Genomic DNA, 25,144 nt, shown 5'->3' with positions numbered 1-25,144 from the left:
CCCCCCCCCCCCCCCCCCCAATCGCTGCTGCTGCTGTTCCCGCGTACGTGAATGCGCTCCATCGCTGTCATCAGTAGCCTACAACATCAGCATCTTCCGGGGGGCGCGCAGAGACGGGAGGAGGAGGACGGAGAAAGAGAGAGAGAGAGGGAGAGAGAGGAAGAGGAGACATACTGGATAAAGGCTAGGAGAAAAACCGTGATGATAATGGAGTCGAGGCGGTGGAGGATGTCGGATTTACGAGAAAGGACTGTTGAAATTTGACAGAGGGCTCACGTTGAAACCCTTTTCTCGATTTTTTTTTTTTTTTTTTTTTTGTGTTGCATTGTGTTTGATTTCTACATGCTGCGAGGACACTGAAGGCGAGCAGAGGAAGGGGGAGCACCCCACGGATGCCTCGGAAGGTAAAAACGGGGTCCACCGCTGGCGCTACAGGCAACAAAACGCATCTCGTCTCACGGATGGTAATAAAGGACATCCTGAAGATAACTCTGTGCTGATGGATGAGGACGAAAAACGGCTTTAACCCCCTCCAACCGACGACTGTGAAATAAAGAAAATCCTATTTTGATGGATTTTTTTAATCATTCATGGTGTAGCTCCGAGGAAACGAGCCTTAGACAGCAATGTTGAATCACTGGTCTTGGTAAATTATTCATTAGTGGTATAGGTAGGCTATGATTTTGTATTGCTTCAATGTAGCATCCCCCCCTATTCATTTTTACAATGTGTAGTCTTGTGAGATCACATACACATTTGCAGCTTAGATTTTTATCGTATGGTTATGTAGGCCCATTTAATAGCCTTTAACAGCCACATAAGAAACAGCCAAAGCGGGGAGAATATTGGCGCAGGGAAGCGTTGACATAGAGAACGAAAAAAAAAATATATATATATATATATATATATATATATATATATATAAGTGTATATATATATATATATAGATATATATATACACAATACAATACAAGATCTGGATAGTGACGGATAGTGTCGAGCTGTCTGGGTATTTTTAAAGATTTACATTTTTTTCTTGTAAAAGTCTAAAGAGGAGGAGGAGGAGGAGGGCGGGGGTGGAAAGAGAGCTATTAGGTGAAAAAATAAAAAATAAAAACGACCAAACATGTTGCCTTCTCAAGAAGCCTCCAAGATCTACCACGACAATTATATGCGCAACTCCCGGGCCATCGGGGTGCTGTGGGCCATCTTCACCATCTGCTTCGCCATCGTCAACGTGGTGGTGTTCATCCAGCCCTACTGGATCGGCGACAGCGTCAACACGCCGCAGGCCGGCTACTTCGGCCTCTTCCACTACTGCGTGGGCACCGGGCCGTCGCCCAGCCGGGAGCTCACCTGCGTGGGCAGCTTCTCCGACTTCAGCTCCATCCCGTCCGGAGCCTTCAAGGCGGCCTCGGTGTTCGTGTTGCTGTCCATGGTGCTGATCCTCAGCTGTATCGCCTGCATGGCGCTCTTCTTCTTCTGCAACACCTCCACCGTTTACAAGACCTGCGCCTGGATGCAGCTGCTGTGTGGTAGGCACTTTTAAAATAACTATCATGTATGGCTTAGGACATATATTTATTTTCTTTTCAGTCATACAGACGCCAAAAAAAAAAAAAAAAACAGTCTCGGAATTAGGTAAAACCCACCCAAAACTCAACTGAGCCTTCTGTTTTTGTTTGCACCGGTAGCCACAGGCAGCTAATACAGAATCACGTATAGTAGGATTCTTTTTTAAACATAAAAATCCCATTTATAATGAATGCATTCTGTTTCATGATCAGTCATACAGTTTACCCTCCTATACATCCAACTGCATGGACCTAGAATATGCTGGTCTGTTATACATCTACAAAGTATTGTACATTTTTACATTTTGAAACGCTTGAAAAAAAATGATAAAGGATGCCATGTAAATTCCCACGTGCACTGTATTGTGACACCATCAAACATCCTTCTGAGGTCAGTCCGTTGGGCACCACAGGCTCACGCGCCTATAGAAATACCATAGGAATATCATGTGGTTTCTCGCCTGGGCAGAAATAAGATGGGAAGTGTGTGTGTGTGTGTGTGTGTCCTAGTCTGTCAGTGCACTAAAAATCAATATGCTGGAGTCTAAAGGGTGTATTGGCCATGCCTTGTTACAGTTAATTAGGAGTGTAGTGCAGATTTCTCCATCCCTGCAACAACGGGACTGAGACAGTAGGAGGTTTTTAGTCATTATTCTCTGCACTGAACAAACCCCCGTTACCGTTTATACTCTGAGGATGGGCCTACGCCACTGCATCCGTACAGAGAGCAGCAGCAGGATCATGGCATTATGCTGATGAAAATGCAAATGTCATTCATTCATCCATGCCAGCTCATCGTATACGATGCGGTGTGGTGTGATGTGCGGCGCAATGGACATACGAGTTCCTGCCGCTGAGGGCTTCTGTCAAGCCATACTGCTATTTTGAGGGATAAAGATTCCAGGTCGATTGGATTACTGTTTTTCAGGAAGGTGATGTTTTGTCTCCCGCTATTGTGGGTAGATTACAGTTTGTAGAAATGACCGGGGATGTGTGGAGGCTTCCCAACACATGCAGGACATACTGAGTTGTGCTACCTTTGCGAACAACTGAATGGCTTCAGTACTGGTGAATAGGGGGCTGTGACATTTATAAATGGAAGCTTTGATGATTCAGTTTAGATTTGTTTTTAGATGCTGTTGTATCAGGGTTCATGAGCAATGAGTTTAATGGCACCAAGTATGACATTATAAGGGTGGTTTGTAACTAATAGCACCAGAAAATAAAATATGCATCAAATTCAGGCTTCATTTGATTACTAAAACTCCATCTTCAAATGCTATGCTCTGCTGTAGTAGAGTGAAACTAACTTTAATTTTCATTATCGATTAACCCGCACTTTACTTTCTGGAACAATCCATTAATTGACTGGGATATAGAGGATGTCAGGAAAACAGCAAAAATAAAAAGCCCGTGACAAACTCCCAGAGTCCACACTGATGTCTTCAAATGTCCTGTTTTATCCAACCAACAGTCCAAAACCCAAAGACATTCAGTTTATTATAGAGAAGATAAAGGAAACCAACAAATATTCACATTTGAAAAGCTGGAATCAGAGAATTTTTTCTATTTTTGCTTAAAAAAAAAACTCAAACCATTAATCAGTTCTGTAAACAGATGCAGATTATTGCCTGTCATCATTCCATTGATTAATAGACTAATCATCTCAGCTCTACTTTCCTAACTTTTTCTAGGATAAACAGAGTAATGCTCATAGTGGCTGATTATCCTGAAAAGCCCACACAGGAAGATTGTGAATTTTATTCAGATTCATTGCTACTGTTTTTTTTTCCTGCTAATTTTCGGTGCTAAAATAACAGTTAAATCTATGGTCATTCAATGCCAAGTGAGTAAAATAACCATGTCAGCAGGATTTAACCTTTGAGTGGTGAGAGCACCATGCACTGTATCTCAGAAGGTGCAAAAAAAAAAAAAAATCATGATCTCTCATGCGCGCATTTCTAGCGAGTCTCCAGTGTATATCCGACTCCTTTATAAGCTGATCAATGTGATAAATAGGCCAGGCAGAATAGCGTGGGAGTCAGTTTTCTGTACAGAAACAGTCAGCATACTGAATGAGAGGGAGGGAGAGAGGAAGAGAGAGACAGAAAGGGAAAGAGAGAGAGAGAGATCAGCATTTTTTTTCCTTCTGTATTGTTCTTTTCCTCATCCTCATCTGCCCACTTTGTCCTCTGTTCTGCCGAGTGTGTTGAAAGGGTTTGGTGCTCCACAATCAGCACGAATCAGACAGAACAGCAGAGGTACAGATTTTACTCTCTTTATCTAAATCTTCATGACTTAACAGGAATTGAACCCAAGTCTACAAACCATAAATCAATTAAAGCACTGGAAAAAAAGAAGAGGTGGTGGAGGAAGTGTTCAGATCCTAAAAGTCACAGTACTGCAACGTGAAAATTTAGTTCTGCCTCACTGTGCATGTAGCACTTCAGTGTTTTAGCTACTTGAGGTGGAGCTAGTTTCAACTATTTGCACATAGTTAGGTAGTTCAGTCCAGAGGTCTGAAAAAAAAAAAAAAGTATAGTATAAATCTGGAACAACTCATTGTCTTAAACCTCACTAAGAAGGATGAAGCACTGATCCATAAAATCACTGAATGTGATGACTCTGTTGAATCTCATCAGGCCCCTCTTTGCTATCAGTACCCCCACATTTCCCCCATCTGGATGAAAAGGTTGGAGGTCGATCTCTGCACGACAGGAAGGCAAAAGCCTGCATGGAAGATATTTTATCTGTGGTATTTTTTTTTAGTCCTATATATTTCATTTACATTTTATTATATTAAATTACAAATAGAAGATCAACCAGAATTTCATAAATGTCTGTGTTGAAAGCTTGAATTGGCTTTTTATGACAGACATTTCAGTCTTAAATCATGAAAAACATTGTGCAGAGGAAACATCTCACAATTATTACAGTTCATGTCATTCTCAACATATTTTTTAAAATAGGTTGGTTTTACTTCTGCTTAGTGAAAGTAGATCTTAACAATTCCTAACAATACAAAATAATGTTTTTATCTCCGTAAGTAAAATTTAAATTAAAGCAATTCAAGTAACAGCACATCTTCTTGTGTTAGATATTTTTTTGTCTTGCTACATATGCTCAGCGCTGAGTATTATAAAAATCCATCACTAATTTTTATTCTTAAACTAAATGCACACCTGTGTAGCGTATAATTTGTGAGTACATGTCAGTTTGTGAAACTTCTGAAGGTTTCACTGTCCTTCCAGAGGATGTGTATGATTTGTGGTGGAGGTAAGTTGTCTAATAGGCTTGGCAGACAGCCTAATGGTGTTCACCACCTCGGAGATGATCGTTTAATCATCCACTCTGCCCTGCTGGGTGTAGCAGCAGGTCTCCTGGCACTGCACAGTTACAGAGTGTACCACAGCAAATACAGTAAGGGCCAATTTGAACCGGTGGTGGCCTAGATTTAGGCCAAATGGTCCAAAAGTGTCAATTAGGGAGCAGTTTGGTCCCTGATCATGATGGTCTGCTAGCAAGTGCTAGGAGAACAAGAAGGTAAAACAGAAATGAACATTTTGTCATTATCTACTGACTCTCATGTCACCTGAAACTACAGTAAAGTTTGAACATTCACACAGGACAGCAATTTCCCAGCTTCATGTCACACTCTGGGTGAGTGGTTCTTCCAACTGGGAAGACGCTGCAACGATCACACTGAAAAATATTTACTGTTGTGAACTAAAGTAACTTATTGGTTCAGTAAAGGTTAAACAAAAGATGAGAGGAAAAACTGGTGCCTTGGCCAAAACAGTGGGATGCAGGCTTATTGGCAGAGCAGAGTGACACAGTGTGTCTTGGCATCTATAAGCTGAAAGTGGGCCAGAATTGGCCTCTTTGTATATTGACCTGACCAAATGAGAATAAGGTTAATGCACTTGAAGAGGACCAGAAGGTGCCACTCATAACTACAGGATCCTGACATGGACAAAAGAAAAGCTTTTGCTTTTGTTATCAACAACATTAAAAATAATCCACACTGTTAAGGGGCTTGTACGTTTAAACACAAGTGCTTCTCTGATGGTTGAAAATCTAACATCAGATCTGGGGGTGATGGTGGTTGTGTTTGACTGTTTCTGAAATTTGCTAAAACCAACACTCCAACAGTCACACCCACTTGGAGCAGACTGGTCGGGTATTTCAACGTGACGTCATTCTTTAGAACTACTTCAGTCATTTTTTGTGCACACAGTTACAAATGCAACACTATGAACAGAAAATCGTCTCATCCGTCTCTATGATGGTGGACTTTTCACCACACTATCTATAGCAGTCAGCACACAACACACTGTATGAACTAGTTCTCTCGTAGTGTAGCCCTTCTTAGCTCAGTAAATTAGAAATGCAAATGTTTGGTCACATAGACCTTATCACGTGATCATGTCTTTTCTTTATGTTTCTTAATTTTTTGCAGAAATTTGTGTTTCCTCTTTGTTTCGGCAGCAAAAACATTACATTTTACGTTACTTTTAACTGTTTTATTCAAAAATTCATAAACAGACTGTCTATAAATAATCTGTTTATGTCCCATAGTCAATATAGACTATACATAATACCGAGTAAGTGAGTGGTAATTTGAGTGAGTAATAATTTCTACAATTATTTCTAGCCTTAGTCTTATGTTTAATATTTGGATATTATTCCTGTACTGTTTATCTATCACTTACTATTAATTTCTAGTTGTGTGACTGTACACTGTAAATTTCACAATACTTCGCCAAAAATCACATTCTGCTGTTTTCCTGTAGCTATTACTGTTTAATTTCATAATATAATATTAAGTCATCCATTCATGGTTTGGATAAAGTTTCTTGTAATTTAGAACTTCCAGCTACAGTTTACCATAAATGTGTTAAAAAGTGGATAAATAAGTATTAAATAATTATTAAGAAAACTAACAGGGACAGACAATAATGAGGTTAGCAGGGTAAGGTACAAACTAAAAACAGCTGAAAGTAGGTTAGAATGGGACTATTAGCGAACAAACAGCTGCCTGCTAATGGGTAACTTTCCTTCTTTTGTCCCCCAGTTACGTCACACCTCAATGGGAAAGTGAATAATGGGGTCATTTTACACTATGAATCTAGACTAAGAAGCATTTTTCCTCACATGAAAAGAACAAGAGGAGGGCTAGATTTCCCAAAAGCACCCAAGGTCTGTGAAGAAATTCGCTCTTTGCACTTCTGCTTGGATTTAGATTAATTCAGTGGAAAATGCTTCTGGGAAAACTGGTGGACATTTAGTTTTAATTCACCTTTTGTGAACAAAAATGAATGTAGTGCAGGGTGTTCTGAGGAACTTCAGGGAAAGTTTGAGTTTTTACCTTACTAAAAAGACTGGAAGGTCTGTTTTGTTTCTTTATGTTGCTCCCCTTCCCCCATCTTCCCCTACTGTGCCTCCTCTCCCTCCTCCTCCTCCTCTCCAATCTTTCACCACTTCTTATCATTTTCTTCCATCCCTCCAGCAAAAAAACGAGGTACCACAGGAAAGCTCAGTAACCCACCAGCCACTTGAGCTTGACGACGACTCCCTCTCCCTCCTTTGCTACATCAGCTCATGCCTCCATCCCTCCTTCACATCTGACCCTGTCTGTTGCAATATTAAACAGAACTAAGCAGGACATGGGCCGTGGCACAGGGGATGAGCTGTCCTGGGAGAAACGACCTGTCAGGGACTGTTCGGTCTTAATGTGAGTGTGTAAAAGCGAGAGAGAAAAGATGGAAATAGTGTGTAAGCTGGAGGAATACAGAGAGTCAATGAAAAACTATGGAATGAGATGTAAAGCGGGAATCTCAGGAGCTTGCTAGCATGTGAGGCACACTGATGCCTTCCAGCAGCTAGTACTAGCGTGACGCCACGTATTGACTGACAGCCATGAGCTCCCACTGCTAATTTTGGCTGTCTCTGATTGGTTAGAAGGGTGAAGCTCGCTCATAAACTTTAGAAGGGAATAACTTTGCACTGCCGCCAGGCTGTTCACTGAGTCTGGGTGACAAAAGCCTTGTACAGCCCCTCTCTACGTTAATGTATATTTTGGAGCGTATTTCAACAAAAAGTTTCATGCTGTAGCTTTGACCAGATCAACTTACAGAGGCAAAAAGCAGAACTGATCTGAGGCAGAATCTTAATGGGTGGAGTCAGTGCATAGGTAGAATTACACATTACATGTTTTAACATTAAAATATTAAAGCTTCAACAGCTAATTTTCACAGCAGGCAAATAAGCTGGCACAGTATCTTTCATTTGGAGTCTTATCCCTGGCCAGCTGACAAAGACTACGTTTAACACTGACTTTTCTTTCTGCTCTGTTTTGGTCTCCACCAGCTTCTGAAGGAAACTGGCTCTTCTGATGGTAAATGCTCAACCATATACACCAGCTAGTCGCTAACTTTTTTGGTGTGGGCCAGGTAGAGTACAGTGGTTCTGTCTGAGCTTTTTCACTGAAAACTAACGTCAACTGCTGCTAGAAAAAGAACAATCTAAAAGTGTGCAACACTGGGTGATACCAGCATCATTGAGAATTCCACCATATTGGATTGTTGCCACCAAGCTATTGTTTCTATCAACAGCTGCAAAATTTCACAGGTTTAACAAATTGGTAAACACTTAGTAGTTACTACAGAGAAAGTAATGAACACATCAACTGCTCATTAGTTAATCCCTGGAAAATAGTTTCTAAATTATAAGTATGAATAAAAGATTATAGTAGAAAAAGATGAGCTTCATAAGAGCTGACTTATGAAGCTGTCCATGCCCATGAACCAATATTTAATGATTAGTTGTGACGTGTCTATGAATCAGCATACTGACACTTTCCTGAATATCTATGACTGAAACACTTGCTAAGTGGGGACACTATAATGCCCATTTACGTACACAGTAGTTACTAGTTTTGTTGTAAGTTGGTGCATCATACTGAGCTGTTACTAAGATTGCATTATTACGTCCTGATTACTTACTACTACTCTTTAATTTCAAGTAGATCATCCTCCTGCCCAGCTGAAGAGTAGCTGCAGTTTATTCACAACTCAGTTAATCCACAATCAGCATCAATTAGTCCATGACTAACACAAGGTAAAGACAGCAGGGGAAAAAAAGGAATTATCATATTCAGAGCACATTTACATTAATACTCACATGCATGTGTTGGACTATGCACCAAAGCAACCACACTACATGCTAGCTGTCCCCAGACCAGCTCCTGCGCAGTCTCAAAGGATTGTTTGCAGAGCTGAAATGTTTAAATCTCACGTTACATTCTGGACACTTGGCTTTTTTAGGAAGTAAAACTTGCAAGTTTAAGGTTCAGGTTGACTACCAGCTGTTACTATTCATTAGTTCTGTAATTTTTGTGGGCGTGGCCATGTCCCATTGACAAAAGCTGGGGGCTGTCAAGAAGAGGGGGGAGCAGCATTTTTGGAAGTTTACGCATGCACATTATGGATAATCCTGGGATCAGACAACATACAGACAAGTATGCTTGTCAAGCTGCTCTTGACTTAGCTACCTCCGTTCTGAGATCAGTTATTGCACGCATTCTCCCACACATGCACAGATGCATGTGGGACCTGTATTAGTGAATTAGAAAATTACTAACAGGCTTTTATTCATTGCTTTAAGATGTAGCACAAGCAAGCGAACGAGCAAATTACACTGATTTATCATCTAAAATCATTCAAAGTTGTCTGGGATTATTTTAACCACAAAGTTCTGTCCTTCGCTGAAAGCGAAACATCCTACACTTGATTAGACAAACATTTTATTCTGTAGCTCTCTTCCTCTTCCCCACACTCGTTCACACACAGACAGAAGTTGTGGTTTTCCCTTGTACGTTTTTTTCTTCTTACAAATAGTGTGAAGTATACATCGTAATGTAGCGACAGGAAGCAGGAGAAGAACAGAAACAGTGTGTAACAGTGTGCCTGTGGATGTAAAGGAGGGAGAGATGGAACGAGAGTGAGTGAAACAGTAAGTGAATGAGTTTATGTGTGTTTGTGTGTATATCTGAGTGTGTGTGTGTTTCTGCATGTGTTTCTGCGGGGGCCACACATGCATCTGCTCATGTGAGCATGTTAGACAGCGGGTAAATGTGTATATGATGGTGTGAGAGTTGCATTATTTATGAGAACGTTTTCCTTCTCTTCTCTGGAGCCAGTGTGGTGTGTTTTTTATGTTTTATTTGCTTCACTAGCAAATGTGTAAAGACCGTGTGCATGAGTTTGTATGTGTGCGTGCGTACGTGTGCACTGCTTCATTTGTATGGTGGTGCCAGTGTACGTATGTAGATAAATGCACCCACGTGTGTGTGTTTCCAACAGGAGCTAAATAGATGCTGCAGTGGTCGAGTTAAATATAGAAGTAAAGAGGAAGAGAGAGAGAGAGAGAGAGAGAGAGAGAGAGAGAGAGAGAGAGAGAGAGAGAGAGAGAGAGAGAGAGAGAAGAGTTTCCCTGGGGGATATCCCTGCCTCTCTCTTTCTCGCCTTCTCTCTCTCTCTCTGAGATTTCTGGCTGGCTTTCCCCAACCAAATGTACATGTTTTAATTATTAGGCGCTTAATAAATAATTCCAAAGTCACCGGGGTGTTTCTAAAAATATCCTGACAGCTGAATAATGGATTCCGTTGACCCCTCTCAGCATTGTCACTCTGTATGTGTGTGTGTGAGAGAGAGAGACAGAGAGAGAGAAAGCCCCTAAAGCTTGTTGATAAGATGTGTAAGTATAAAAAAAAGGGAAAAAATTTCTCTACTATACATCATCCATGCTTCTCATTAATGTGCACTATGATTTCCATATATGCCTCCATTTCAAAAAGATATATTGTTCCCTGTCTTTCATTACATCAGACTTTATATTAGACAGTTTAACAATTTTTGTTTTTCAAAGATGATAATTTGCAGCTTAGAGCTTCATCATGATCACATTATTATCAAGGGTCTTTTGATTCTTGCATGTACTGTACAGAGCTGTTTTTTCAGTTGTTCACTCCTTTAGTTTACTTTGACCAGGTGCTATTTGAATGCATTTTGCTTTTAATCAAGTGAAATAGTTTTTTAGGTTTTATATTTGAGGTACTTTTCTGATTTTCTTAAAGCAGCCTGCAATGGCTGGGCCTGCCAGCATTTGTTGTGTTGCTGTGGTACACAATGAAAGGACAGCTGGAGGCTGATGTGCAGATAATTCCTCTGGGGGTCGAACCTTTTTGTGAGTGTGGTCTTGTGCCTATTAAAGGGTTGGTTCACCCAAAAATCATTCCCCCTCATTTTTAGATTTAATGCATATAAGTCAGAACTATGAATAATCCACCTCACTGTGAAGCTTTTTCACTGGAACAAATTCTACCCTCTAAAAATTTCTGTATCTTATTTTAGTGCCATTAATGCTACAAACTAATTTCCATTCACTTCCAAAGTACAGTTCACATTTTAAATTCAATTATATGTTTATTAGTAAGGTCATAGTTGTGTTGTACTTTTATCTATTACATTATATTCAGAGGTAATGATTGTTCTTCCAATCTACATACATGACACAAATGGCAGATTATTAGAAACACCACTCAATATACCGAAAACATAATAGACTTAAATAGTCCATTCAACACTATCACTATGACCTCAGTGCGGAAACATATAATCATATGAACCCCTCTGACAATTAAGATGAGAAAGAGATCATGGTTGTTCTCAGTGTCTCTTCTGTCTCCTCGTGTAATCCCAAACTCTGTGGGGGCCAGACCATCTGTTTCAGAACTCCTTGTTCCTCTTGTTTCTGACCATCGTGACTCTGGCTGTACATTTGTCACGCTGCAAAATGAACTTGGGACCGAGCACCTCCTTGATGGTACTGATGATGATTCAGAATCTACGTTTGTCTAAAACTTTTTACTTTTGTGCATCTTATATACACATGGTGTACGTACAATTATGATAGAATTCATAAACGAGGTTAAAATCATTGCTGTGTGTGCTATTACAGTTTTGTACAACAAACTTTCCTTGTCCTCTCATAAAAAAATAAGATTAATATATACTCGACAGTGGCAAAAAAATTGTAAAACATCACTAAAATCCAGCATGATAAGGTTTAGTAAAGTGTAGTTTCAGTATCAGAGCTTCAGTGAGATACTCTTTGTCTAATTATGAATTAGATGGATTGCCAAAGGGGACCGCTCACTGGTCCCTCGGTATATCACCAAACTGCTTTGCATTGCTCAATGAAAAAACTTGGACTTGTGCGATGACACATTCTACGGTTATGTGCAAGCCTCTGTACGGCTGCCAATCCTCTTTCCAGATTTAGGACTCGTGCCAGCAACTTCCTCCTCATCCGGTGAAGGACACAGGGATGGGTGAGGAAAAGATAAAGGAAGAGGAAAAACAAAGCGAGGAGGGAGAATGGGAGGTTGGGTTTTACATGCCCACAGAATAAGTTTGGTAAAGGTATCACGTTTCACATTTTAGGCAAGGTCAACAAATTAGTGAAATGTGTAAATGTATAAATAAAAAGCAAGATGTTGCCAGGAGAGAGTGTGATGCACAGCTTACGTTCCCCAAATATAATTAATAAATGATAACTGAATTTTAAAAAAGCACAAACATTATTTGCAGCAGTTTGTCGAAGAGAAAAAGTGTAAAGACAGAAAGAAACAGGGAAGAAAAAAGGGAAAGCTCTATGCCAAGTGGGTCAGTGAACCCTGGCGGCAGCAACATCTTGTAAAGTGCCCCCTCAGCAATACACACACTCACACACGCGCACACACAACTTGATCCCAACTCCAATAAAAGCTCAGTATATCAGTGAGGTGGTCGTCCATTAGATAGATGGAGGACAGCGGGCCAAGGTCTAGACACAGAGGCAGAGGGAAGGGCAGATCTCAGGCAGCTTTATTACATTACAGAGTGGGCACGGTGATTTCTTAATGCAGTCATGTTCACACCTTTACACTCCGCTGCTCTGTGTTGGACTTCAAACTGCAGGAACTCGCTTGCACACAGAGGGGAATGGTTACAATCAGATTATAAATACAGCCTTGTTGTTTGCTTTTAGACTGCCGAGATGACTCCACAATCATGACGTCCTGACTTTCAGAAAGGTTGGGGCATCTTCTAAAACCACAGAACACCATGTGATTCTCTGCTGGAAGTTATATCATGTCCACAGCAAATAGTCATTTCTAATTGGCTGCTAAACTCAGACACCGCATCCACAACTTCACCACTGTTATATTGGATAAGGTATATGAAACTGCAGGTGTCCATGGCAACCATACTTCACCATGACACTACATCATCAGGAAAAGTAAATTATTGGTAAAACTTACCTAAACATGGTTTAAAGCAATGCTATTTAACTTATAACAAGAAATAACCCAGTCTTCCTCTTACACATGAATTCATAAGCAATAAAACGCACCACTGTTCAATTATACACTCCCGGCAGTTTTGCTGTTACAGCCTTACTTGGTCTGGTTTGACTGGCTGTTCATTGTGGCTACGGTAAAGCTAAAGTTACTGGATTTTAAAGTCCTACAAACTTAACGATAAGACGATGTTTTAACTACCCTCCAGGACAGCACACACCGAAACACTTTCCGACCTGACACCACAATCAGCAGGACAAGATCATTTGTCTGTGCCTTTCAAAAATCATGACAAACCACTGGTGAAATCACTCAAAGTCAAGATCAAGGTTTTGTTACGTTTAGGCACAAACAACTTATGATTTGGGGAGTGATGCTGTCACCGTTATAAGCAAACACTGACTCTTGATGAGAGACAGGAAACAAACAGCAGTGTCCTGTGTCAAAGTTTGACACTGGAATTCCTCCTTTGCTCCTGATGAACAAAGTCATAATTACCGCAGCCACTAGGACTCTGTCATTTGAACGAGAACATATGTTCTGTTCAGGCATTTTGCTGGATTAACTGATGTTGTCGCCTTTTTTAGAAAGACAGTCATAATTTACTTACTTCTCTCTACATGTGCTACTGTTACACTACAATTTAGCTTTCACCCTAATGAATGGAGATTTCAGACACTTGTGGGTCGTCATCATTTTGTTTAATCACTGACAGGGGTAGTGTCAGATCTGTAGTTTTCACATCTCACAGTCAGAACAGAATGGCAGAAAGATGACACAGTCCACTTGGCAGCAAATAAGGAATCTGGACACAGTTTATGAATGTGCACCAAAAATAATGCAATGACTGTGTCACCGCTTTATTCCAGCCTCGGCTTACATTGGTTTTTCACACTGGCAGGAGCAGAGGATCTGCTGTTGGATCCCAGTTTTTGCTTAGTAGGTCACTCACATCTACCTTGTGTATTTGCATCAATCTGCATTTGAGAGGAAGTGGTGTTTCTATGTCCTCATTTGCATATGCACTTATTAGAAAATCTCACAGTACAGACTGTGTCCTATCATGAAGTAACTCAGTCAGGGCACAATGACACAGTGTGAGATGGCGTCATGTCCATGTACACAGCAAACACAGAGTCAAGCTTCTCAGGAGGAAAACCGTGGAGCCTGGAGCTGCTCCCATCAAAAATACTTAACACACACATTTATATATAGCACACTGATGGTATTTTTAGAGCTCTTATATAATCATTTTTGGCTGTTTGTCTAGAATGAAAAAAAAAGGATCTGTGTGGACATGTAGATAAGAAAGTCTGACAAAATTGTTATGCAATAAGCCTATAAATATCTTTAGGGCTATAAACAAATTGGTTCACAGTAAATTTAACTAGTTGGATCTCAAATGTGTCCTGGCAACGTATTTCCAAGTGTTTTCATTAGTTTGATATGCTTTGATGCCTTGTTTCTAGCAGCTGACGGGCTGTGAACGCTGCGATGAAAAGAAATGACAAGAAGTGATGAACTGAGATGAGAAAAATGACATAATGGAGTGGAGCAGCAGTAGCCATCCTGCTCTCTTCCTCCCTCTTCATACGACTCGCTTTTCCCTTTCATTCCTCAGCCCTCTCTGTCTCTCTCTCCACTCCCTCCCATCCTCCCTCTCTGTTCGATCCCTCTGCTTGCCGCCTTTGAAGTTCCTCCCCTCCAAGTTCAGAATGCAGTGTCTTGAGACAGTGGAGGGGAGGAAGGAAGAGGAAAAACCCCCAACAACTTCAAAGAGCTTTCCTTGGGTTGCACGAAGGTGGGGGTTATTTTTAGTCCGCTGGTGAACACTTAAACAGTTGAGTTTAAGATGAAGGAGAAGGGCAGATAGAGGAGAGATCGTGTCACACGGCCATTACTGTCACACTGCAGTACACAAAGAAATGTTTTTTCTCCAACATGCTAGATCTCCATTTTGGGATGAACATATTCTTGAATCTCTCTTTTTTTTTTTTAATCTCCGAAAAAAAAACCTGTAGATCTCAAAATGACTCATACGGCTGAAAATTACAGTTCCGTGAAGATAGACTTCTGGGGATCTATGAGGAGAAGGGTGTTATGGGTAACCATGGGGCTCGCATAGAAGACGAATGGCGAGCACTGTTGTCAGATTATTTCCTGGTTAAAGGTTTACTAAAAGAAGGTGAAAGCCACAGTAGAAATCATCATGTGATAACTAAAGCAAATAGTTTGCATCTGAGCCATTAGCCTAAAAACAGTGTTTGTATATGCCTTGTTTTGTACTGTTGTGAACCGAACATAACAGCATGAAGACCAAGTTGAACCTAAGACTGAACCGAAGAAAGACTGAAACAAAAAAAAATATGTTCACATTTCGTAAACCTATAAAAATTCACAGCGACCCAAACATCTCCAAAAGACGACCACACATGTTCAGCAATGCATTACATGGTCCTATATGGTAAACAAGCTGACTTGTAGAGCCAATCTCATGTTATGAGGCAAGATGAAAAACAGAGACACACCAGTGCACGTTGACTTACATACAGATGGGAAAAGCATGAGTTTTATTTTTATAGGTCCTGCTATTTAGTCTCTCTTTCATGATAACTGTACTCACAAAAGCAGAGTAGTAGAGCAGCAACAACTTTGGTGAGTCTGGCGACTAAACCAATTGCTGAAACAATGAAAATTAAACCTGCATTGTAATCAACCATAGTTTTCCTTCACGCAAAAAAAAAAAAAAATACCACAAGTATAATTAGTAATATAAGTGATAGATTTATTTTCGTGCCAAGCGTGGTTTAAAAAAATGTGACCATAACTGTTCACACCACAAACACACAATAGTGGTACGTGTGTACGCAGTAATGTGTTTTGGGCAAGTAAACAAAATTGGTGTTAGTTCCAACACATATATTGTAGGGTTTAAAAAAAACAAATAAGAGTTAATAAGATTGACTACAAAGCAAAATGGTTAATGAGCTGCCATGAGGCCGAGGTGTTTTGCCCATCAGGATTGTTCAAGTGGCTCTGCAACCACATTTTCAAAAAGCCCACACTAAACTCAAACGGGTTTCATGCCAGATGGGGAAACATTCATCAAAAACCCATCAAAAATCCATAAAACATGTTACCTGATGCTCATTACTCAGATAATGATTTTATCATCTCTCTTCTATGTTAATATCTTGTATAAAGGTCATTAAAAAAGCTAATAACATGATGATTTCCCACGATGATTACTTCCATCGCTCCTCTATTCTCTTATTACTTACTGTATTATCATCATTATACTCTTTCTCATTACATCCTCTCATTATGCCTGCAATTATTTTGTCAGAGGAGCGGTCACATTTTCAAATGGCGTACACCTCAGCCTGAAATAAGACTCCTCATATTTGCATGGGTTACTGCTTTACACAGAGAGGTGGTTACTAATCTCATTTCCTCCCTCTTCTGTTACCATGAGTTCACCACCCACCATTTTCTCATGCTGGGTGGCTACTGGGTGAAACACAAGGTCCTCAGAGGGAATCACTTAGGTGACAAGTTTCAGCTGTGGACTTCACTTTAATGCACTCAGAGCTTACAAACACAGCTTTCTCTTGCAGTTCTGCACTTTGTTGAAAACCAATCATGTTTTATCCAGCCGAAGTTAAACTGCCTAAATATTTTCTACCACAGCACAGAGAGCTGCTCCATTAAGTCCTGTGATTTCTTTTTTTTTTTTAGAAATAAGAGAAAAAGACTGGAGTGTCCAGTGACCTAATGGTTATGAAACTTACTGTACAACTGCAACATCCCCTCCTCAATTCTAACCTTTGTCATACATCTCTCCCCCTAGGTATTTCCAATTTGCCAATTTCTATACCTTACCCAGTTTAAAAAAATAATAATTTCATCGAATCATTTCTCCTGGAGTTAAAGAATAATCATCCTTTTATCACTGGTTGATGGTGGAACTAACACACTCCAGCTAGCTACACACACCACAAAACAAGTCACACTTTGGATATTAGCTATGTTAGCTAACGTCCCCCTCTTCAGTTCAAACATGGACACGCCTTTGCCTGAAATGTTGGTAAAAGAGTAACAGAGAAAATCTTTTCTATTTCCTCGTGTTTGGTATTAACAGATGTACACTGGTACATGCTGCTTCCAGGCAATACTCACAGCTTCAGGGTGCGACACTTAAAAAAGTTCTCACCTTCTCCCACTCACAGCCAGCAATCGAAATTGAAGCATTACAGTCTTAAATAGTATGCCAAACTAACCCGAGTACTGTGTAACAAAGTTTAGCTTTAAGCAGTGCAGGTGGTGACTGACTGATACGTGTTTTCCCTCGGGGCTTAACGTAGCTGTATGCACTGTTCAGGCCTACAAACCCCCATGCTTGGCTTGACACAAGGATAAAGAAGCAGAAACTGCTTTATTTCCACTCAGTACCAGGTCACTTTATTAGCATGCCCTCTTTGTGCATTCACTGCCTAAAAGGCACGCAATACCTAATCCTAGAAAACCTGAAAAACTTTAAAGTTCAACATATTTGAAGTCCAGGCTCTCGACACCTGAACTTCCCCTTACTGTATCCCTGCAGCTTGACTTGATACACAAGTATCAGAACAAGCTACTGAACAAATATCCATGGTCAGAAAACTGCTAACATCAGGTTACAGGCCAGATAGCTATGTAGCTAATTATCACATTAACCCACTTAAAAACATGCCTGCGAATGTTGGACAGAATGTTGTTTGTCCTCAGGTTGTAAGCTCCAGTAACCGGCACGAGTTTGTTTATACTGTGTCTCTGTGCACCTGATGGCTGAGCTCAGAGGCTGAGAGGCAAAAAGAGCATTTCTGATGTATCTCCTGAGATCCTTTGTCATTTCAGTTGGACTTTAATGAATTCATCAGCTAATGAAAATCCTTTTTAAAAATCTCTGTGTGGACAGCAATAGATGACTCAGGAGGGATGCATCCATCAGGAGTGGGTCTAAAATCGTTGACCTTTGAGGCTTTGATGCTAACAAAGCTTCATGCGTTCAGCAGCAGGTCAGCAGAATTTACTGAAAGCCCAATGCTATTATCCTCTGTGTTACTGTACACCTCATTCCACACAGCAGATGCTGTGTTTGAATGCTGCCCAGCATCCTTCACTCTATACACACACACACACAAACAGCACTTAAAATATTCACAATTGCACACCAATTGGGTTCCAGACATTGAATCTCTTGAACATTTATTGGACTGAAGCGTAATAATCACTGACTCAGCCAAATCTATCTGACTTTTCATGTGTATCACAAGTGATGTTGCCTATGGAAAAGACATGTCTGGTCTGGAATGAAGATTCAGTGTGATGCCTGCCAAGTATGTTCCCCATCTCCCAGTGGAGCCCACTGCTTTACTTACAGCCCCTCAGGCACAGGCTGACTGCTGTTTAAACAGTGCTGGTGAGCAAAGAATATGGCACAATCAGCTCCCCAGTGATGCTCACTTTGATAAATGAGCAGAGGTGTAAAGTATAGATTACCACTTTTGTTGTAGCGTCGAAACTGCATGTATGGATTTCCCCCGAGGGCTTCGTACTGTGTGTATGTTGCATACAATCACTTTTGTTTGCAAAAGTGAGTGCGAGCAGGTTTGTATGTGATCTATATGTTTTAAATTCCATCCCTCTCCCAATAGTCTCACGGTGAATAATGTATACAGCATGTGCATCTTATTCCATCACTCTACTGTCTCATTATTAAACCCTCTACACACAGGTGACTAAACTCGGCTCACGTCAGCAGTGTTTAAAGCTGCATGTAAATAAAAAAACAAAAAAAACAATGATCTTATCAGCATTAATCACAAAGCGGAGCTAAGTGAGAGTCTACAGAACTGCACGATGTACCTAAATTTAAATGCTGACACCGCTCTGCCCACAGAAAATGACAAGTACTGAAACTCCAAGCTAGACTCACCAGCACTATTCCAAAGGTCCTTGGCCTCTCTTGTTTGCCTGTTTTCCTTCCATAATCAAATTCTCTAGTGTGCTGACACCACTTTACCATCACTTTGTGCTGAGTCAAGCAGAAAATTTTCAGTGTCATTAACTTCCCAATACCAGTCGGACAGGCCAAATCAGAATTTTAGAGTAGCCAGGGGCTGGTTAGCCTGATAATCAGACTGATTGTGTTCACTTCACTTAAGCAGTGAGTTAGGTAATGGTTGCTAGGCGCCTTCAACTTGAATTATAAAGACATCATTAAATAATGAAATATCTAGATTTTCTGCATATTTGTTTACAGCAGCTTGTACAGCTGTTTCAACCTCATCCACACTTGTCACCATTCTTCAGTCGCTGTTGTTCATGAATGTAGCTAGGTAGCTTTTCAAAGGGAAGTAGCTAAAGCATGCCTGAAAAGTTAGGCGTTGCTAGATGATAATTTGCAGATAACTTACAATGGAATAAACTCATGTAACCTCTGTGGGGAAACAAATGAAATAATGAAGTTCAATAATTTAGAGCAGAAACAAAGGAGGAAGAGCTTGGACAAATGATGGATATCTATGATTAGTCGTTAGGTAAACACATTCACAGCATATTCACATTTCCTTCCGGCTACTGAATGATGGACTGAACATGTCTCACAACCACTCCACACCAGAGCACATTCACTGAGAAATACTAGCGACTCACTCTCTTATAGGCAGAGAAGTTAGGTCTCAACATTTATTACTAGGCTCTTCTTTAAAGTCACTAAGCTGGCATCAGTGTAGCCTATGGAGGATAACGTCTCCATTCTCAATCCTACCTACTAAACTCTGATTGGAGCTGAGCACAATATAACATCTAAACAATCACTAAATGAATCAATGATGGGGGTGGTGATTATCATGATTTGATCAAATAATAAAAAACCATTGCATCTCTTGGTGCAAAAATTGTCTCATAAGTAGGCAATTTTATAGCAAAATGACATTTTTAAAATACAACTGATATTGATAGTACACAGCTCAAATGAAGGGTTAGAATCAGCATAGAGACAAACAGTGACAGGGTTTTGTTTTTGTGCCATTAAAAATTAGCCCAGTTACCATAAGGGATGACCTGCTACAGTGTGGTGTGTACATGTGAACACACAATCATATACATCAAGTATGTAGGTACTCACAAAAGTGCACAACAACAAAAATCACAGATGCAAAGAATCAGTACTAAAGGTAAAACTCTCCTTAAAATGCTTTGGTATTGTTAAGATAACTGCATGTACATTGTATTTCAGTTGATTGTTTTACTGGACTAACAGATGAGTTTCCATTAAATCCATTGTAGAAGGGCCACAGATAATTTCTTCAATAACAGTGCAATGCAGCCTAGAAACACAGATCTCACTTATATGCACTGAAGAAAAAACTGTCTCTATCACTATCAAAGGACATGAAAAAAAGTTGAACTCAGTATGAGGTCTTAAGCCTCTCTGCTTGGTTTTGGCATCCTTTGGTATAAAGCAGACCGACCAACTTTGTAAACATGCACTTGTTCTGTGCAGATTGATGGTGTCATCTTACAGGACATCTGGGTGCTGAAGTTAAAATTCAACACCCAGAAGAGTTTTCCTTTTGCTGCAATTTACAGCCATCAATATGCTACATGCAAGCTACATTTTACTGCTGATGAAAATCCAGAAACAATTTTGCTTCCATGTTACTTTTTTCTTTTTCTCATCTCTCATCCTGTACCCTCTTTCTTTGTCCTCACCCTTACTCCTCACTCTTCCTTCTCCCTTGTACTCTCTCCTTGTTCCCTTCCACCTCTAATCTCTGTATTTAAACCCCTCTTATCCCACTTCTCACCTTAATCCTGCTTCTTCCCTCTTCTTTGTCCTCCTGCAGGAGTGTGCCTGGTGCTGGGTTGCATGATCTTCCCCGATGGATGGGACGCCGAGGTGATCCGGGACATGTGCGGGGAGCAGACAGGGAAATACTCCCTGGGCGATTGCTCTGTACGCTGGGCCTATATGCTGGCCATCATGGGCATCCTGGACGCCCTCATCCTCTCCTTCCTGGCCTTCGTCCTGGGCAACCGGCAGACAGATTTCTATCTTGATGATTTGCAGACAGACAACAAAGGTAAGTAAAGGGATAATGAAACACAGTGCTTAGAAATTAAAAATGGCTTAAATATTAGTTCCTTAATTTTCCCCTAAATTCTGATATAATGCCAGCAGCAAACTGGCTCCCATTTAGTCGTGAAAGGGGCTTTTTGTAACAAAACCTAACCTCATAACAGCAAAGTTAGCTAATGAAATGCTGCTTAACTTTGGAGCAATGCTAGTTTTCTTGTGTAGTCAGTTATGCTAATGTAAAGCTCACGGTAGAGCATAAAAAAGCACTGTTTAATCCAGTCCTTACGATTTGGCTCTTGTGTTTTTGGCTTAAAGGCAAAAGACACCATGCTCCAAAGATGTGGTGTAACTTGAGACACAGAATATTAAGGTGCTTTCAGACAGCAGGATGTCGTGCTGCAGCCTCTGAATGATTGGTATTTTCTATAGCAGGGCGCAATGAAACCTCAACTCCCAGCTACATCCAATCCTACTGTATAATATCGTCCGGCAGCTTAACAGAGTGAACTGTTGCTTTAAAAAGAGGAACCTGACTAGCAATATTACTTGATTAATATAGCAAGTTTTGCTAACTAGTATCGTAAATGCTATTTGTTGCCTCAGACCAGATAATGAGACTTTGAAGTTGATGTTGCTCGAATAACATACCTCCTCATTGACCTGTTGTCTGCTGACAAACAGGTGCATCATTCAATGAACTCAGATACCTTTTACATCAGCTCCTGTTTCATTTGCCTGTATTGACTGTAGTTTCTGTGGTTGCCATGGGCACACAGTGAACAAGCTGAAAAAGCTGAAGCATCATAAACTCCGATGGTAGCCACCCTCCCTCTCCGTGCCACTGCATTTACATTCAAAACAATGGAGGCAGCAGTGGCTCTCCGCTCCCTTACAAAGAACCTTTACTCTTTACTACAGCCTCATGCTCACTGCCTCACAGACCTGCCCTGCCTAGTAACACTTGCTAAGCTGTGATTAGACATAGTTGTTCAGGGAAGGGGTTTAATTAACCTGGATGCTGATTTTTTTTTTAATAGATATACGATGAAATTAAAAGAATATACCAAATCTGGTCAATCAAAAGATAATGACATTTTGCACTATTATGCAACTATTTTCATCCAATCTAAATGAACATGTTAAGCCTTTAATAATACAATACCACAGAACTGAACACAAATATAAATAAAAACAAAAAAGACACCTTGCATTCAGTGGGTTATCCAGTCAGTCTTCCTCCAGCTCTCATTTCGCAGGCCTTAGCTGTGAGGCCATTAACATGAACAAGATTATCCCAGTTGAAAAATGACTACACTCCAACCTGACCTCAGTAACTTCAGCCAAATTGCTTTCAGTGCTGTATTCAAGAGTGGGAGAGTGTCCTCCAGAGGGTTTCTGACAGTTTGCATGATGTTGCATCAGGACTGAATCGCATTGTTTCAGCTGTATTAAACGAGAGGAAGAGGAGGAAAGGAATGGCAGGAAAAGGAGGTGGAGGGGCCAGAGTAAAAGATACAATGCAAAACAATAAAAATTCTCCTTACATAAGGATTATGTGTTTGATTTCACAGAGAACGCGGGTGAAAGAGAGGCAGAAAGAAAAGGAGAAAGATGGAGAACTGTGACATAAGACATAGTAGACTGAGAGTGTGAGAGATATACAGCAAGATAGAGTAAAGGAGAGAGGAGGAGTGAGAGGAGGAGACCAGAGAGAGAATAGTGACATAAGATGTCTCGGTTCTCCGACGGTCTATCTCCATTATGGTCTCCATGGTAACTGGAGATATTCCAGAGTGTGGGCGTGTCTTTCTGTTCTTATCTGATTAACCTCACTGACAGTCTCAGTGATTTTACACATTTAATGCATCCAATGCTCCATCAGGTTTGTGAAGTTCCCTTTTTTCGTTCACTTTCCTGTTGTGGAAATAGGTTTCCCTCCAGCTTCTTTATATCAACTGACAGAACAAAGCTGTGTGACCACCTACGGAGAGTGCATGAAAGCAGCTGTTGTCCCTAGACATACAGTGGCCCTGAAATGTTGTTTTCCCAAAACCCTCAGGGCCAGTAAACTTACCACAGGGGAAGACTTTATCAGTATTAAGCTAACAGTAAGAAAATACTGGGGTTTGTATTAACCTATGCATATAATGGTCAATGTTACTGCATTAAAACGTTTTAAGAGGAATTACTTGAGCACCAAAAAAATGTGGACATAATATGGGCACAGTTTGCAAATAAATTTTGCAAACAAAATTTTACACCAGGCGAAAATTCGCTTCGCGTCACCAGCTGTGCTAATGTTTGCGCAAAGTGGGGCTATTGGTTTACTTGGTAGTAAAGTAAACCAATAGCTGGAATCAAGTAACAGATAAAGATTTTCCGAATTTACCTGGTAGCCCTACAGTCTCGCTGCTCTTCTCCAAGCCCTGTCCCTTTCGTTGTTCTACCTCTGTAAATGACTGAGGAAATTGTGTGGTACAGCTCCGGACGCCCACAGACCACGAGGACAGGTTTATCCTCCATTTCTGATTGTCGGTGACGTCAGAAGAATCTCAACGCTGATAGGCTTTCGCGACACAGCATCACGCGACGTTTCGCTCAGGTGAAAAGATTTCTCACGGACGCGTGTTCGCGTTTTTTCATTCACTTCTTACGTGATCGCGCTGCGGGGAAAATGCGCCTGAACACATCATATAACCTAAATACTGAACTCACATTTACATCAGCGTATTCATGTTTTGCACAAATCTGCACTTTTTCTGGTTTTGCCTCTGTATGTGACAACACTTCTGTTCTTTTCTGTCCTTGCAGATTTTGCTGTGTCAAGGGTGAGTCCACTTTTGTTCCATACATTTCATGTGCATTATGGTTGAGGAATTCATAACAGGTGCCTGTGGAAAAGACTTGTTAGCTTTCAAGCACTGTACAGTGAAAATCAAGGCCCAGTCACATAGTGGCACTGATCAACGACACCCATCCATTTACAGATAAATATTAAACTTAAACTAAATAATGACTTAATCATGCTGATTGGTTAAATCTATTTTTCTGTTTTAAATAAACAGAATAGTTTACCATTTAGATTTTCAGGGGGGAAAAAAGTCTTGTGTCATTATGCCTTTATCCTGTTCCTCCTTCATTGTCTTTGTTGAAAAATTAGTGTTTTGTGTCCTATTTTGTGTGTTTTTGTCTCCAAAGCTTTCTCTCCACATTTTATAGTTGTCACTGGTGTGACAACTACAAATTTGAGACGTATTACATCTACCTCCCATGATGCAACTGTACAGCAGCTTTTCATTAGACCCTCCCTGCTTGTTAAACACCCACATTTGTACACTTCAATCACCCATTTTGTAACGCAGGCTCTGAGGAAAGTCGAGATAACCCTGAAGACATCACTGTGACATCACTCTGGTTATTTTCTTAAACTTGACAAATCTCCTCCACAGACAAGCTTATACAGCCATTTTCATTGACTCATAATCTGATACAGATGTGTAACATTGGTGGATTTCTGCTTTAAATCTTACTCATAACCTCCTAAGTATTCATTCTTTCAGTTTAATGTCTATGACCTCAGTCTCTAAATAAGTATGTTAAGAATCCTCCGTCTTGTTTTATTCAGATTGAGGTTCGGGACAGAAGAGAGCCACGGTATGGAGTGCAGCGTCTTCACTGAGGGCATTGACGGCACTGGACAACTTCTCTTCTCTTCTCTTCTCTTCTCTTCTCTTCTCTTCTCATCCATCTGTTTCTTTTCCTCTCCTCTCTCCTACTCTCTTCTCTTCTATTATCTTTAATGATCAGGATATCACCCAATCTCAATGCAGACACCAAGTGTACAGGATTCTGTAAGATAAAAAAAAAAACAACAAAAAAAACAACAAAACACACTGGGATAAACTATATTTTGAAAAAAAAAATTATACAAGGTTGTACAGTGCATTTAACACTCGACTTTCTCAATGAATACCTTTATGATGAAAAAAAGATTTACTCTATTTAAAGTCTTGATTTGTGTGAGAATTTCAATCCTTGAGA

The 25,144-nt window shown here is 40.4% G+C and overlaps 1 protein-coding gene across 2 annotated transcripts; it reads left to right on the top strand.

Annotated features, from left to right (window-relative positions):
• Positions 1–1,126: 1,126 nt before the first annotated feature.
• Positions 1,127–24,782, top strand: LOC121195152 (LHFPL tetraspan subfamily member 4 protein-like). Of its 2 annotated transcripts, none has more exons than XM_041058428.1 (4): positions 1,127–1,535; positions 20,871–21,107; positions 23,915–23,931; positions 24,729–24,782. In XM_041058428.1, the coding sequence occupies exons 1-4, from the start codon at positions 1,127–1,129 to the stop codon at positions 24,780–24,782; spliced, it is 717 nt and encodes a 238-aa protein (XP_040914362.1). The 2 variants fall into 2 exon arrangements, with proteins under 2 accessions (XP_040914362.1, XP_040914352.1); XM_041058418.1 differs by having other exon boundaries at positions 24,696–24,782.
• Positions 24,783–25,144: the final 362 nt, after the last annotated feature.

This window comes from Toxotes jaculatrix, chromosome 2 (assembly GCF_017976425.1).
Source record: "Toxotes jaculatrix isolate fToxJac2 chromosome 2, fToxJac2.pri, whole genome shotgun sequence".
NCBI lineage: Eukaryota > Metazoa > Chordata > Actinopteri > Toxotidae > Toxotes > Toxotes jaculatrix.
The sequence above is the reverse complement of the archived record's forward strand: the minus strand, read 5'-3'. Positions and strand labels throughout refer to the sequence as shown.